This window comes from Lepisma saccharinum, chromosome 26 (genome assembly GCF_977018435.1).
Source record: "Lepisma saccharinum chromosome 26, izLepSacc3.1, whole genome shotgun sequence".
Lineage (NCBI taxonomy): Eukaryota > Metazoa > Arthropoda > Insecta > Zygentoma > Lepismatidae > Lepisma > Lepisma saccharinum.
The window spans coordinates 5,384,049-5,401,793 of NC_139254.1; the positions used below are offsets into that span (position 1 = coordinate 5,384,049).

At 36.4% G+C, this 17,745-nt stretch overlaps 1 protein-coding gene across 7 annotated transcripts in view; it reads left to right on the plus strand.

Moving 5' to 3' along the window:
- The window catches only part of Stacl (SH3 and cysteine-rich domain-containing protein), a 908,463-nt gene that overhangs the window by 854,315 nt on the left and 36,403 nt on the right, over positions 1 to 17,745 (plus strand). For 5 of the 7 annotated variants that reach the window (XM_083112374.1, XM_083112375.1, XM_083112377.1 and 2 more), the window contains one exon: positions 4,599 to 4,865. In XM_083112374.1, the coding sequence (XP_082968500.1) occupies positions 4,599 to 4,865 (267 nt within the window). Of the gene's footprint in view, positions 1 to 4,598; positions 4,866 to 12,463; positions 12,611 to 17,745 lie in introns of all 7 variants that reach the window. The other 2 variants (XM_083112378.1, XM_083112380.1) reach the window with 1 other exon arrangement.

A 17,745-nucleotide genomic window follows, 5' to 3' on the forward strand; every position in this document is an offset into this window, starting at 1 on the left:
CTCTCTCTCTCTCTCTCTCGTTTCCCCCTCTTTCTCCTGTTTGTGAGCAACCACAAGTCTATCTAGCATAATTTCCTGCGAGTTCGAAAGGTGGTGATAAGCATCTACCTCACACGTTGATAATTTTGTTTCTATGAAGTCTGTGTGTAAGTTTTGTGCTTTCATACATATTTTGTGATGATAATGTTGCATTTTCTTAATTGTATAGGTGTATCAATAGGTGCATTCCGAAAGTCTTAATGAAACAATCGCATTCAATGAAAATAACTGGGCTCATGAATCTGGTGAAACCAGTTATTTTACAGACTTATGGGACACTGTAGGCGAAAGCGCAGGCGCAACGTTTTGTTTAGAGGAAGTTTCCACATGGCGTCCAGCGGAAGGCAGTCCTTATGACAAAAATAAACTCTACTGTGGACACTCTTACTCATTTTCATCACATTCTAAGAACGGTTAAGGCATATGCATCTTGTGCTTGTTGCTTCATATCGGTCTCTGTTAAAATTATAATACATTTTCTGAACTAGTGCACGCGCGATGTCTGAAAGCAGCAGACGATTCTCACCGAACAAACCAGCCTCCTGGCCCGTGCGTTTGGTGAATCTCGTTCTTGCACGAAATACACGGAATGCGACTTTTGGGACAGCATAATGAAACTCACAAAACGCACGGAAGCACTTATGGGACAGCCAGTTACCATAACTTGTTTAACGCGTTAAACTCATGTGACTTTCGGAACAGGCCCAATGACTCATAATTTAGTTTAACTTCCCAGTCTGTACTGTACAATAGAATTCTTTGTTCGTTGCATCATTCAGTGCAATACCATTTGATCTGTGTTGCCTGCTATGCTAGCCAGCGAGAAAGTTCCATTCATGCAATGGTTCACCTATTTTCACCATGGTAAACTTTCGATGTTTCAATGGAATGATAGTCTGTAAGATCACCACAACAAACTCTGCTCACAGGCTGTACCATATCCTGTTTTTAGCAAGCTGGTGGCCCACAAAATACCATGTCACCAAAATGCTTCTATTATGACGATAATTGATTTAATGCTGCTAATGCCAAATTAATAAACGATCGCAGAGGACAAGTCCCTTCCTGCTTCCCAAAATGTCTGCTGGCAGATGTGGAAATCACATTTCCTGGTTGTCTTCAGTGGAATGTGTGAATCCTATAAGTTAGAATGATCAGTCTTTCCAATTGCATTTGAGACCCGACCTAGAGTTATAGTAGCAAGAGAAGTGAATTAACATGTATATTTTGTATTTTTTGCAATATGTATATTTTGACTATTTTTAACCATTTTTCTCAAGATTGTGTTTTTGGTTCAAATGTACCTCCAAGAATTTTTAGAGTTTGAATACTCAATATGGAAAATGAAGCAAGACACATGAATTGCATAATAGTAGGCTAACATGATTTTTTTTAAAATATTAATTTGGACACAAAACATTACTTACTCTTGGTAAGTGAACGATAACCGTTACTTGGAAAATTAATGCAGAATCGGGTTGTATTATGAATTTAAAAGAAACCGTGCATGTTGTGAGCTTGTAAACAGTATTCCTTTATTGTGCGTTAAGTTTACCTTTAGAACTTATATTCATACCTTTTTAATATGTTAGATTCCTTGTATATTTCCCACTACTAAAATATATGAGCATAGTCCATAGGTATTTACTTACTGAGACAGAAAAGTGTTTATTAAGCTTCTTATCCAGCAATATATCCATGCCTGGTGTTCCACTGATTCAGTTTTACTTGTCCAGTGTTAATGACTGAAACTGCTTTGATAAATCTGCTGGGTTACAACTCTAAGCATACAGAATTGTGCCAGTCAAGTCAAAATGCAAGAATTTTTATCATGGTGGAACCTATGCATATTTTCTAGAATTTCTGACATAATCAAGTCTTCTGTATTGAAAGATATTATCATTCATAGTGTCGATCAAGTGAGCAGTGGATAGGCATTTCATGCTTATTTTGTGTCAAAAGTGATTAAACTGAAATTGGACATTTATTGCAAACATATTGTGTGGGTAAACAAAATAATTATACTCAGTGCCTTTTCATTCTTTGAAGAAAGGCTCCAGTACTCCTTAGTTTGGTTTATTATTGTTACTCTGTTCATTAAATGAATTGTTCAAAATATTGTGCTGTGTGTTCGTAAATGATCGTAGATCTTTCTATGCCCCGTCACAGGTTAAGTTTGCAGAAACTTTTCACATGCGAGGTGTGGCTAGAAAAAAACCGGACTGTTGCTACAAAATCTTTTATTGGTTATTTTGTACAATACGAACATTATCCTCTTCAAAGTACTCCCCTGAACTAATGATACCCCGCTCCATACGAATCTTCCATTGCTGGAAGCAGTGCTGGAAATCATCTTCTGAAACCATGTTCATGACCTCCATCACTTTTGTTTTCACAGTTTCTACGGTCGTAAATCTGGTTCCTTTCAGTGCTGATTTGACCTTTTGGAATAAAAAAAAGTCGCACGGAGCGAGATCAGGGCGAATAGGGTGGATGTTCTAACACTGGGATCCCATGCTTGGCCAAAAAAGCCTTGACTGACAATGCCGTGTGGGCAGGAGCATTGTCCTGATGAAGAATGCATGACTTGCTTTTCCACAAATCAGGTCGACGTCTTCTTAGTCGCTCACAAAGGGTCGTCAGCACGGTAATGTAATAATTTTGGTTGTTTTGCAATAGCTCGAATACTCAAGCGAGGATCTTTTCGAATCAATTCACCGACATTTGCCATGTTTGATTCCGTTTTTGACATTCAAGGCCGTCCAGGAGGCGAGTCGTCCGCGATCACTTCTCGTCCCTCTTTAAACCTTTGAAACCACTGAAACACTTGCGTGCATGATAAATACTCATCTCCGTACACTTCCATCAACAAACCTTCAAAGTTTCCGTGGCGGATTTTTCGAATTTCATAAGAGACATCAAATTAATATGCTGTTCCACTTTCACACTTAACATTTTTCCGACGGAGCACAGATGTACGGTTCACTTTGTCTACAAACTACAGCGGAACTGATCGCCATGCACCCTGGGCAATCACACAGTCGATAGGCAGGATATCACGTTATACACTCATGCACCGCTTGACCTTGAGGCGCTTGCCGTTTGTCGACAGCAACATCAATCCGGTTTTTTTTCTAGCCACACCTCGTATATAGACCCAAATGTGCACGCAGAATATAGTTCCACCGCAATACTATGGATTTTCTCGCTGTCTGTGATATGAGCAGTTTGGCGGTTCAGGCAAGACTGGCACGGGAGATACTGAGTGCCGTTCTCGAGTGGATTAATGCATAAAACCTGCTGCAAGCTTAACCTGTCGCAGGGCTTAGTTACACACATTTCTTTACAATAAAATATCATTCGTTTTATTATCACCTACAAAAAGATGCCGGTACAGTGTACTGTTGCATACCGCCAGTTCTGCAAAGGCCAACAAAGCTTTCAGATCTCAATAATACTGTTATTGAAAACAACTTCAATTATGTTGTAGATGCCTGTGGTTGATTTGGTTACACAGAATGCAACAGACCTTTTTGATCCCAAGTTCGGTAAAATTTTCACAACTTCTAAATAAGATTTGATGTATCCTGTGAGTGTCACAAACTACTTAGTATTCTAATAATGTTTGTGACAAGTGATTATGAAGACATAGTACTCAGTGGTGTATCCAGGAGATGTCAAGAATCTAGTTTGTTTTGAGTCCACTTCATGCTCTAAAATGCTAGTCCCGGACTTGACCCAGTTTAAAATAGTGCATCTCCACCAGGGATCGAATCCAGGATCCATTGATTACACAGCAATAATGTTGTTGTTACACCATTGGGGAGGCACCTCAGGGTTTTGATAGGGATTATAATACTCCTATTCCCATCTTTGATCTAGATTTTTTTTTTTAAATCCGGTACACAATAATAGAGCATTCACCACTAGAAAGAAGACGAAACGTAATCCTCCCCGTACAGTCATATACCCTCGGTTACAATTTTTTTTTGACATGCTACAGGTAAAAGCTTAACATTTTTTTGTAGCCGCATCAGTGCTCAAAGTGGAGGGGATGGTTACCCCCAGTTAGCAACATTTTCTCAAAGCCCCCCCCCCCCCCCAGCTAATCCCAAGGCTAACATTTTCCACTTCGTGCCCCAATGCACATTGACTCACAATCTCACTCCCTTAAGGTTCCAGGCTCGAATTCTGGCCATGAGTGTTCCTTTCTAAGTGTGTGTCCATTAGTTTCATGTACTCATCTTTCATCCTCATGACCACGATTAGCCTAGAGGCAGAAAGATGATGCAAAATATGCATTTCCTTGTGCAATATGGTTTTCAATTTTTAAATTACATTTGACACTATTGATAATTTATGGTTTATTGCACGTTATTCAACTATTCATTCTGTTTATAAGTAATGAATACATAACTTGTCTCAGTTGGTACGTTTCCCATGGATTATGCATCAAAAAATATTGCATACTGTGACATTGTTGATGCATGTTTGCCCAGTGATTAACATTACTAATCGTTCTGCTTCTCCTTCTCTATGTCTCGTCCCACCTTACCCAGAACCACAGGAGATTGACCTAATCTATCAAGTATTGAAACAAGCCGGAGAGATTAGCAGTCGACGGCCCACTCCTACCCCTGTCCCCACACAAGCCACATCAAGTTCCGGTGTAGGGGGAAGTGGCGAGAAGGAACCGAGCGGATCCGCAGGAAGCTCCGGCTCATCCAGCGCCACCTCCCTGCACCGTAGGCACCTTCGGGGTGCTGGCACGGTCAACCATGCGAGCTCCCTAACAGTGGGCCCAGTACCTCATTCCTCATGTTCAGGTGTGTCTTTGTTCCTTGTTCTTTGGTAGAGGTAGTGTTCTCCCTGTATTTCTGCTTTTGTTACATCTATGCTAATTATTGTTGGGAGCTGAAAACCAGGACTGAGCCGGTACTTGAAAATTGTAATACCGGGTATCCAAAATGTCACGCAACAGAGACTGAACTTACATAACTTTTATGCAAAAAGCAACAGGCACGTGAAACTTGCACTAGGTATTGACTTTGTCAATGTGAATATTTTTTAAACATTATACAGTAAAACTTCTCAATAACGGACAGGCCGGGGGGAAAAATAAATGTCCGTTATTAAGAAGTGTTCGCTATTCAGAAAAAAAGTGTAAATTGTTACACAATAGGATAAGCATATTACAGTACGTACTTTACGAACATGTTTTTTTTTCCTACATTCAAGGAACATAATACTGTACTACATACGGTGAATTTAAATTTACTAAAGTATCCCTACTTACATTACAAATTTCAAAAGAGAAAATGCAGTACACATAGTGTAATCCTTTGTTAAATTACTACTTTCAAAATGACACACTTCTCAAGATAACCACAAAGAATACTGTCTACTGGCATGCTTTTAAAAAGAAATACATTTGGTGTAACATGAAACAATGCACGCTAGTTTGAAATAATGGCCATTGTTGTGTCGAATTCCAGGAATTGCGACCGTTTTCTTTCAGGCTGTCCGTTATTAAGAAGTTTTATTTGCGGTGGGGAGGTAGTTTTCAGTGTCTGCGTCCGTTATTAAGAATGTCCATAAATTAAGAAGTAATATTGCCATTAATTAAAAAATGTCCGTAATTTAGAGGTGTCCCCTATTCATAGGTGTCCGTTAGAAGTTTTAGTGTACACGAAAATCATGCTCTATATGAAAGATCAGAATGCGGAAAAAGTTACTAAGGTGTAAAAACGTTTTTCGTATAAACCAACAAGAATAAAAGGCTTAAGGACTGTGGGGTCGCTTACAAAAATGTTTGATCCGTTCCGATGGTCTCTGTGAAAATTTGTTGAACTGATAAAAAATTGACCAATTTTTATGCATTACAAATTATTTATGGTGTTAATTAATTGTGGCATATTCATTAAAAAGTGTTTTTTTTCGAAATTACGAGGTGTACTGGCAACATTGGTCATGTCAGAGGTCAGTACCAGGTGTACTCGATATCTGCCTGTGTTATTTAGTCAATACCCAGATGATAGAAAATATTTGGAAGTGATCATACAAAAGCATAGGTAGGTTAGATTTTTTGTTTAAAAAATATCCACATAGACAAAGTTAATACCTAGTGCAAGTTTCATGTCACTATTGTTTTTTGTACAAGAGTTACGTATGTTTAAAGTCTCGGTTGCGTGACTTTTTGGACACACTGTAGTTCAAAGTTGTTCAGAATATTATTAATTTTAGTGTGTAAGCATTCCAATGGAACTATACCATTAAAATATTGATAATATCACATGAGAGGATTATTTTATCACCTAGTTCGTTTCTCTCCAAATGTTGAGAGGGGCAGCTTAAGGGCTGGTCAACTGCCCAGGGTGCCACCCTTGGGGGAGCGGCAAACTGGGATGTCCCCCTTGAATGGCACAAATCCTTATTTCTGATTATACAAGCGTGGCTATTTGTTTTAAAGATAGTTGGATTTGTGTAGGCAAAAAATAATTCAAGTTACAGCTGCATAACATAATAAGCATATTGCAAAATCATGTAACAATGTATGCTAAGAGATTACTGTCATTTTGATACCATTATGTAGGTATTAAATAAATACATACCTAAAATAAATTTATTCTTTAACAGTAACACTTTAAGGGCCTCTCCGATGGCGCAGTGGTAGCGTCGTCACCTTGTAATTAAGGGGTCCCGGGTTCGATACCCGGTGAAGGCACATAGTGGTACGGATCCCACTTTAAACTATAGGTCCAGTCCCGATTAGCCTTACTGTGCATAAAGTGGACTTAGAACACCAAATCAATCAATCGGTCAATCAAAACAGTAACACTTAAGGTATTTTAAAAATAAGGTCATTTTTTTTGTTTGTTTTTTATTTAGCACTAGTCGAAAGTAGGGGAACGAGAATGAAAAGTTAAGGGGATGGTAGGGTAGGAATTAGGAGGGTGCCAAACAACCACCTTACCTTGAGCTGCCCCTGAATGTTGACAATGTTGTTGCAAAAATAATGAAAAAAATTGTTTAATTTCCACTATATTCAGACTCCATGAAAGTGCCACGTGGCATTTTTGCAGACTCTGCGAAGCACCAAGACTCACGAAAACTATCGGTGATTAAATTTTAACTAGTACATCTTTATCGGCTCAGCCCTATGAAAGACTAAATGCTTTTACGGCCACCATTTGTGTTAGCAGTAAATTTGTAGGAATGGAACATGTTGAATGTTGCCCTGTCTGTATTGTCTGGAAAAAGACATGTTAATAGAATTGCTGATACTTTTGATGATCAGATATTGTACAAGGAAGTTTTCGCACTGAGGTGAAAAACAGCACAAGCCTTCAGTGAGCTGGGTGACACGCAACGCATGTCACTTGTCACTTCTGTGTGATTGCTCCCGACGAGCCCTCCCATAACTGAATAGTTAGTACTCTCACCTCTGGCGCAGGTGGTCCCATGTTTGATTCATGGGAGTCCCAAAATTCATGCAACACCTTGTTGATGAAGTGGCCACGTGCCACGCGATGAAAAGGTGCTTGACAGATCTCCTTTAAAAGGCTGTTGCTCTAGTAATCTTTTTTATATATATACTCACAAAATTGAGTATACTAATTTATTATTTTCCTGTAGTTTACGGTTATTACAAGGATAAGAAAACAGTTTTTCGTTGTGACGTTTCAGGAGAACACACGCTCCCTTCATCTGACATTTATTTTCATTTTGACTAAAGATACAGTTATAACAACGGTTAGCAATTTTTTAAACAAAAAGAATCCATTATATAATGGATGTTGTCAATGTTACATTGTTGTAATATAGCAACTTAACTGTGAAAAGAAGCAGTCTGTTATTTTTGTTTCAGATAAAAAAAATTGATGACATTGTTATAACTGTATCTTTAGTCAAAATGAAAATAATTGTCTGATGAAGGGAGCGTGTGTTCTGAAACGTCACAACGAAAAACTGTTTTCTTATGCTTGTAATAACCGTAAACTACAGGAAAATAATTCTACAATGCAAGCAATGCGTACATACAAGAAAAACTAATTTATTAGTTTGTTCTTGTTAATTTTATGAAAATTACGCATGAAACAGGTTAATCAATAATGAATTATGTAGATATATCAGTGTATCAGCTCATTGGTAAAATTACTGATAATTTATCAAGCCTATATTTCTATAAGTTGGCATAAATTTAGTGTAAAATTCTTCCATGTAAAAAAAATAACATGAAGGTATAATTCCTATACTACTTTGATTTTGTAAGTAAATGTACTTTTTCTAAGGCAGGACTTGTTGCAGTCACCTGATCATTGCGACATTCATAATTCTGTAACAGATCGGTAGAATATCATTGTCAGTATCATCAAAATTCATTAATATTTCATCAATATGAGTGAAAATTGTATGTTGGTCCATTCCTACAAATTTGTTGAATTAATCCCAGTCCAGTGTAATCAGTGGATTAAACCTATTGTTTTTTTCTCATAACCCATCGTTACTAATATGTAAAGCCACTGGCGATTCACCACGTATAGGATTAGTCTTGGTCTTGAATAGTGTTCTTAATTACGTTTTGAATGCCTCGCTAGCGGCAAAGGTTCCAGGTTTAAATCATGGCCTTATTGTGTGTGTTCTTTGTAATTTCATCTAATCATTATTCATCCTCATCATTGTGATGGCATTGCCAAGGCTTCAGAGCCATCATAAGTTCCTGTGCCCGCAAGTAGGGTTTGTCGTAGTGAGAGATCGCTACGAACTTGTGTGTGGCTTTGTACAGGTTCTTATGGAGCAGTGCAGTCAAGAGGGGAATATAAGACAGAATATAAGGCCCTATGTTAAAGCCACAGACACACGGGTCGTTTATCATGTTTGATTTATTTTTCAATGCAAATAATTTGAACGAGGGTATTCTTGAACCTTTATTTGGTAATTTTTTTCTTAATTTCAGAGACTATTCTTACCTGAATAACTTAATGAACTCTTAAATGTAAATAGTGTGTGTGAATCATCAGATTATTTGAATATCCAGATTATCAGTATTATTCGGATCAAGGTATTCAGATATCTGGGTATTCAAATTATCCATATTAATGGAACCTCGATTTTATGTTTTTCAGGAAACCGTGTGGAAAAAACTTAAAATCGAGGAAAATCTTGTAACTATGTCGGGACCATGAAGTTTGAATGTAAAATTGGGGTTGCGCTGTATCTGGATATCCATATTATCCAGTCAGATTATCTGGGTTATCCATTGTATCCGAAATGGCTAACGGATTTTTGTGGCCTACCCTATAGCAAACACCTCGTCCATATATCTACCACCATTTGTGTTTGCCCTCATGTTAGGTTGAACAAATTAACATTTCTTTGTGGCCAGCAGTGAAAAAGTTTTGTCTCCTCAAGTATTCATGTTGATAAAATATTCACATGCTTCATGTAGCATGTGGCTCCTCGGCCTCTATTGATGTGTGTATTTTTCTCATTTCTATACCTAGTGATTACTTAAGAATGTCGTTGCTAAGAAATAATAGTGGTTTGAGGGACAAGACTGTAGAAATGAAATATACTTATTCAGTTAACAATTTATACAGATGTATGGCATTGGTATACTATCAATCTTTTTTTTTCAATTGTTATGAGAAATGAGAAAGTTTTATGCATGTACATTGGAACATATTGCAACGATTGATTGCGAGACATGATTATTTCAGCCATTGCATGCTAGCTGATTTGCATAAATACATGCATGAAATGAAACTGTTTGCAGATGAGTTCTCTTTCTCCTTAATAACTAATATAAAATGCTGTTGTTCATGACCACATTTCAAAGCTTAAGAACTTTTAATATACCAGAACAGAACCCCCGCACTGAAATTCTACACCCAAGTGACATCTAAGGCTTTGTGGGACCTTTGCCTATACCACCAGTCATTTTCTAAAATTACTTCCAAATTATATCTGTTTAGAACTTTTCCTACCACTCTCGATCAGGTCAATTCTGGAGCAGTTTCCAGAATTGACCTGGTCGATAGCCCGAGAGAATTTATCCATTATTCATCACCTGGAAAGCTTCAAGACTTGCTTCTCCTACAGCATTCAATGTAATCTCCATGTGGGTTGCACATGGCACACTCTGGCACCAGGAACCCAAGTTCGAATCCGAGCTTGGGCATGGGTGTCCCTTCATCATATCATCACTAACCCTCATCTTCACGATTAGCCAAAAGTGGCAGTAAAGTGAAGTAAAATAATGCAAAACAATCAGCCATGTGTTTTGCTTTCCCTGTTGTCTGAATATTTGTTATAGTTCCATGGCAGCGTAAGCATATTTCCTATCACATGCTGTCTAGACAATGGAGAAATCATACATGAAAATTGACTTTGAATTCCTCCTTTCAAATTTGGAATAGCATAGCAATTGTTCAAAAGGAAAGGAATTGTAGAAAATTACTTCACGGGCATAGGCCAAAGGTCCAGGTGGGAGGGGGGGCTTAATCCGGACTTTGTCCACGAAACTATTTATAAATGGCTCTATAAGTTTTGGTGGCACTGTCCTCTTGAGAATTTGATGCCTTTCAAGTCCCATCCATGGAATAGATGTTCTTTTGTGACTGCCCCTTCGTCATGATTAGCCTAAAGAGGCAAAAAGTGTCATTAAATAAGACAAAAGTTAGTTGCATTCATCAGGGGTCCCGGGTTCGAATCCTGGCCTGGGTATGGATGTTTGTGAGTGTTCATTCATCAATTTCATCATGTCATCACTCATCCCCATCTTTGCAAATTAGCCAAAAGTGGCACAAAAGGGAAAGTAAAATAAATCAAATCAAATAAAAATAAACAAATTATTGCATTCATATTTACATAAAGTAAAATTTGATATCTATTACACAAAGCTTCATCTGCGTGCGAATTTCTTGTAAAGGTTTTTTTAAAAAAAGTTTTAACATAAATTCTATCTATTCCTGCATCCTGACCTATTAACTTTATTTATTAGAAGTTAAAATGTATAAGAATATAACATGCAACCTTTCATGCTATTTTAACCAATTATATATAAAAAATGCATGTGCTTTATCGTCTGTTCATATTTGAATAACTTTAGACTTATTCCACCTAACATGTTTTATAAATTTCATAACCCTTCATATAGTTTACATTACTTTATTGTTAAATTTTTGCAGTATGAATTCTTTCTCAATAAATTTGCAGAACAAGGAAAACAAAGAAATATAATTTCATTAAATGTTCATATTGAATATACAGTAAATTATAGAATATTAAAAGTACATTATTATTCCTTAGAGTATGGTAATTGTGTTGGAGACTTTCATTGTACGCTTATGTATTAATTTTAACATATCTCATAAAATTAGACCACCTATATCTCATTTTACATATATACTTTCGCTTGGTCAAATAATTATTCCTTACACTATATATTCTTTAGTAAAGCTTAACTTGTATTAATAAACATTAGATGAAACCTTAGAAATGTATATGTGTGCTCTATTTTTTTATACATAATGCTGTAGCTAATTGTGACTAATAAATTAGTAAATTAGTCTATTAGAAAATTAGTTGTCTTGTCTGCTGTAGCAGTAACAAAGTGAAAAGTTTTGTGCCAAACTTGAAAATATCTATTCAATTCAATGACTTAGCTTGCAGTTTTGATAAGTTTAGAGAAATATAGAGATATTATTTTGAGAATATATAGAAATTATTGTTGTATAAACAAAGAAAGCTCTCTCTCTGATTTATATATACAGAATATAAATTAATATTTATTCAGAAATATTAACTTCATTGTAGCATTTACATAGTTTTGTTTTGAAGAAATAACTAAGACTAAGTCTTTACGAGGCACCATAACTTTATATAATGGAAATGTATATATATTTTATATATTTCAGAGTGATACTGTTTCAAATCCTGTTGTTTTTCATTTTCTTTTCGATTGACAGGTCGCTAAACAGCCTATCACCTTATTCGTTACCTCATTTTCACTTCGTTGAAAGTAAGGTATATTTCTTTTAAACTTTGAAAAAAACTATAGTAATTTGCTGTTTGAAATTTAAGAAAAAAACAATTGCTTGGATTCTTGCATTCAACAACACGATTAGCTGACAATTTAACAGCTATACTTTGAAAACAAAATACACTAAATTTAAAAGTAAGTATATGCGCATGTCTTGTTCTTGGATGAGATCACTCATTCTTTCAGTTTGTGTTTTCTAGTTTTTACTTCAAATCTTTAACTTTTTAAGATTTGTTTAACTTCAGTTGATTTTTTTACCTGGCACAAAATCTTTCCCTCAGAACTTGATGCTTTTATTAGGAGACTGTTCCCTTTTTTTTCTCTCTCCCGCCGTTCCAGTTCCGACACGTTTTCAGATACGTTCTCTTTTTTCCTTGGAAGATGCTGTGGTGTCCCCGACGCCCCCACCCCCGGACACAACCCGTAGAAGGAAGCTGTTTGCAGGAATGAAGAGTTTCTCTGTGTTCAACAGCCGGACACCGGCTTCGTCATCCCCTAGTCAGTCACGGTCCATCTCACTTCCAGAAAGTAGGCGTCCATTTTAATTGTCGCTTGATGTCTATATGGTATTACCCCCGTTGCTTCTGTCTTGCCCCCCTTTCTCCCCCCCCAAAGTCTTTGCCTCCAGGGACTTCTGTGTGTGTTTATACACCGAGCTGAACTAACAGCATTTCCGGACAGCTGCTAGGCCCACCTGTTTAACACACATTGACATCATGCTCGCTGTCTGTTTTTGTGTTTCGTATCAAGAGCAAATCTTTGTTAGGAGTGGAAGCTGATAGGCATCTCCACTTTCCAAATGCCGTTTTTTGTTGCTTACTAATACGCCTTTTTTTGCTTTTATGAGCAGTTCTTTGATGTTTTGTGTGTGTGTGTGCGTGTTTTTATAATTCCACTGATATTATTCACAATTGCAAACAACCCCCTAAAACACATTTTAAAAATCATAAATAATACACATTAATAATCACTAATCGTAAATAACATAGAATTGGTTAGATAGCAGGAACATTTAAACCAAGTACTAAATATTATTAACATTGTAATTATTTTCTTTGTGTTAAACTATATTTAAATAGAAAACTGTTGAGTTGAGTTCATGATTTCTAAGATTGATATTAATTACAGCAAATTTGTAGTGTTGCATAAGTGGAATCGACTCTGCAGATGTGAAATCTGTTGATGGATGGTTTGAAGAGTGGTACAATTGTGTAACAGAAGAGGTGTAATACCCAGCTTCTGTTATAGTTTTCTTCTTGTGAATCATTTTCTTGAAACAAAACTAATTTTGTGAGTCTGTTGTGATTTGCTTATGAAGTGGCGTATATATGTTTCCTCAAGTTCCTTTTCCTTGCAATCTTTTTCAACAGATTTCTTGCATGAAAACACTCCTGAAGGATAGAAAATAAAATTAGTGTCTGAAAGAGTTTTGTTGTAATTGATGTACGAGGTCTGACACAAAAAGAAAAGTACTGAATTTATATTTCATAAATGGAAGCAGTTGCAGTAAATTGGTTAGTGTTGTGTTGAAGCACCATACCTCCCCTCCGTCTGCATGAAGTGTGAACTCGCCCGACCTTAGCAGTTCCAAGTGAGGCGTCATTCCATGAACACATGTAAAGGTGCGGAAAATGGCTAGTTGAAAGTGGAACGAAGGATTAACACCAAGTATCTTGTGAAACAAAAAGTCACAAACGGAAACATTCCGAATACTGACCGAGGCATATGGTGGTACTTGTATGTCCACAGTACAAGTCTTTCAGTGGCATAAACGTTTCTCAGAGTGGAGGGAAAGTGTTGAAGACAATGATCGTTCAGGCAGGCTACGGTCTTCAGTTACTGACACAAACATCAACGGAGTACGAGAAGTGATCAGAAGTGACCGAAGATTTAGTGTGCGTGCAGTGGCTGAACTAGTGAACTTCGACAGGGAATCTGTTCGGTGGATTATCACAGAAGAATTGAACATCAGGAAAATCTGACCAGACTTCGCGAAAAAAGTGAGGAGAAGTGTGGAAAAATGGATAGATTTTGCACCAGGACAACGCACCGGCCCATAAAGCTGTCTGTCAAGCAATTTTTGGAGAGTAAAAATATATGACATTCATGGAACATTCCCCCTACTTGCCAGATCTGGCACCATGTGACCGCAGAAGTGTGTGAATGCCGAAGGGAACTATTTCGAAGGTGATGGCCACAAAGGCACTAATGCGGGAAGTACCAGAACTTGTGAGCCCAGTACGTTTTTTTTTGTGTCACACCTCGTACAACAGACTATGCTCTCTGCAGTTACATATGTCTTCATCAAATAACAAAAATAACATTGACTTTCCAACTTGTCCCCATCTTCTCTACAAAGTCTGTACTGACTGTCTCTATTCCCTCTGGTTTCACATTGTTTCATTGAAAATCTGTAAATATTTGCTCAATGCATCATAGCAACTTTTGCTGTTTTCCATTCCTTGCAGTGGTAAGTAAGTTCTTGCAATTCTCTGTTGTTCGCAGTACCAAAAAACTACATGGTTTGTCTGTGTTCATATTTTGGTGATATTCATCTATAAATTTATGTACTTGCTCGATGGCCAAGCAGATGAAACGGTCAACTTCAGATCTCGACTCAGGGTTTGAGTCCCAGCTAGGACATGGGTGTTCTTTGCGAATGTCTCTTCATCAATTTCATCATTTCATCACTCATCCTCCTTGTCACAGTTAGCCAAAAGCAGCAGAGAAACAACGCTAAGTACAAAATATAAATTTATACATAATCCTGCTAACAAAGAAATACATATCCAGATAGTAGGGCTAAATATTACTGCAAAAGTAGAATTGTGTAATATAAAAATCGCCCACCTGATGAAATTATACTGTTGTACTATTGACAGCTTTATGCAAGCTACATAAAAAAATTATATCAATCCAGAATTATGTATTTACTTACGCACTACAAACAAAATTAATATTTTATACATATTCATTTATTTTTTGATAAATAATAAACACTCAAAGGTATGCTCAAGCAATATGACATTAAACTGTTTTGCATTTGAGATATTTTTAACAATAGACACTTGCTAACCAACTAATTGCAACATATTGATCCATATTTTTCAAGGAATATGTTACGTCATATATTGCTGCTTTGTCAGTGTGGAATATAGATTGCTTCCGTGCTCTGCATGATAACGTAGCAATTCATGTGTTCACCGTGATGACCACTTATCACAATGCTACTCGACGTACACAGAAAAGTAGGAAATTTTGTAGCTGCCAGAGGTTATGCCCAGAAAGCATGCGTGATGGTGGAACATTCTCACCACTGTGTTGCTTGTGTTCGTTGGGGCAGATGTTAGTGTGTAGGTCTAGCAGAATGTTAAGAATTTTACACGGTTAATTTTTTATATATGTATCAGCATATCAAAATATGTACACTTTCTATAGTGCTATAGTGCTTGAATGAGCAATTCAAAATGTTGATGGAGGGGTCCTTCCACGATGCAAATGTTCACAAAATCATATCTGACAAAGGAATCACTCTTTTTATGATTTTTTTTTTTAGATTGTTACATACAGGGGTAGACAAAAGTAAAAATAATTCAGGTGCCAGCCTGTTATTCTTAGGAGTTTTTTTTTTCTTTCGAACAAGGCTATGAAAGTCATGAGTCCAACTAAGACAAGCCATGAAATGTGATCTTAAAACATTTACCTTACTTATTAATTAATGAAGATTGGATTGAAAGTAATTAATTCTTGCACCGGAGTGGCCTACCTATAGAAGGCTGTGCAAGTAACAGCATGAAAAACTATGCAATACATTCTAACACATGGCCGATTTTGCCATATTGCTACAGATTTTAAAATTCGGCTACCAAAAAATTAATTTACAATAGCATAGTATAGAAGACACACAAACATTAAAAAACACATACTGTACTCGTTATTTTTTTTAAAAAAATAATGAAAATGTCTAAGTGAAGTCGAAATATATATACAAAAAAAGTTACAACTGAATTTAAAAATTCAGAAACCATGATGACTGGGAACCCTGTATTTTTCTACCCCTGGTTTCATATATATAATATAAAATCAATACCATCATACAATGTTGGCATACAGGACCAATATGTACTGTAAGTGCTAATACAAGGGGCAAGTTTAAGAAGAAAAGCATGTTGTCACAATCACCTGCTACTTCAATGCTGTTATGCAGTTTTTCTTCAGTCTGTAAAACACAGTGATGATTTCATTGTGCCATAACACTGTCTACCTTATTTGTATTAAGGTTACAATATATTTCCATTTATTAGTTGGTTTTTTTTTTTTTTTTTGGTGAATAGCAAAGCAATGATTTCTCACTTGTTTCCTTCAGTGAAGCATGTATTTTTTTTTAAGTTCGTAAATTGTTTCAACTTTTTTTTATTTTGCACATTCTCTATGTCTCATCTGGTACTCTTGTCTAAGATATTTGTTTTTTTCAATAACTTGGCATGTATGTTGCAACTCTGAGGCATGCTACATAAGTTTTATCTCTACTTGATAGCAATTTAAGGTCATTTTTCTTCTCTTTAAATTAGTTTTAAGGTCAGTATAATTATTTTTCAGAATATATCCTGTATCTATACATACTATTTTTCCTTCCACTTTATTGCTCTGAGAAACTACTCATTTTTTTTTTAATATGTTACACTTTCCGATTAATCTTATCAGAATAAATTTTTTTTCTTCGATTTTGTTAATTGGAATATGCTGTGATTTTCGGTTAAATATGGATGCTGAGCAATGATTAGGGAGGGAATATAATAACTTATGATTAATTTTATGTACATGACATTGCCGTACAACACAGAGATTTTCACAGCATGTGGAGGACATCAAGCCAAAAACCCTTTTTTTTTTTTTTCGAACAAGCCTCTTTCCACAGATATATATAATATGTTGCATTTTTGCTGCAACAATTTTTTTAAAGTAAAAATAATAACGTTGTAATAAGAGGTACTGAAATATAATATCATATAATATAGAAATAATTAATAAAAAATAATGGATGAGTTGGTTATAACACACATGAACAAGAGATGCAGTGTGATTATAGTCCATCGTTCATTCACAATAGAAATTTATAGTGAACCACAGGCTATGTCCATCGCCCATCTTTTGGACAGAAATGGTACGATGGACTATGCCGTTTGCTCCTCTGGAAAGGGTTAACGAACATTTTGTTCATTGAAGGCTTGTTTTGATGCTATGAGCTCTCAAGAAACGTATATAATTGTTACAAGTTCATGGGTTGCCACTGTCATTTACTTTTTCTGTTGGGTAATGTACTAAAATCTTTGTGGAGTACAGACAGATTCTGTGCTCAATCAAAGTTAAGGAACAAATGCCTCAGGACAAAAGTTATGAAATACATCTTTAACATGTTTGCCTCCACCTGAAAAAATGCTGCTTGGTACAGTAGAACTTCGATTTCAGGAGCCACGATGAAAGAGCTTTAAATGAACAAAATGTAAAATCTGAGAAAGTTTTGTAACATGTTGCTTTATTGAGACTGCAAAGTTTGAATGCGTGATGTGGGGAAAATGCATAATGACCCATGGTGCAACAGCCCTTAAGGGCAAGGCCTACCTATCGACTATCGGCCTCACTTCCACATGCCTCAGCAGAGG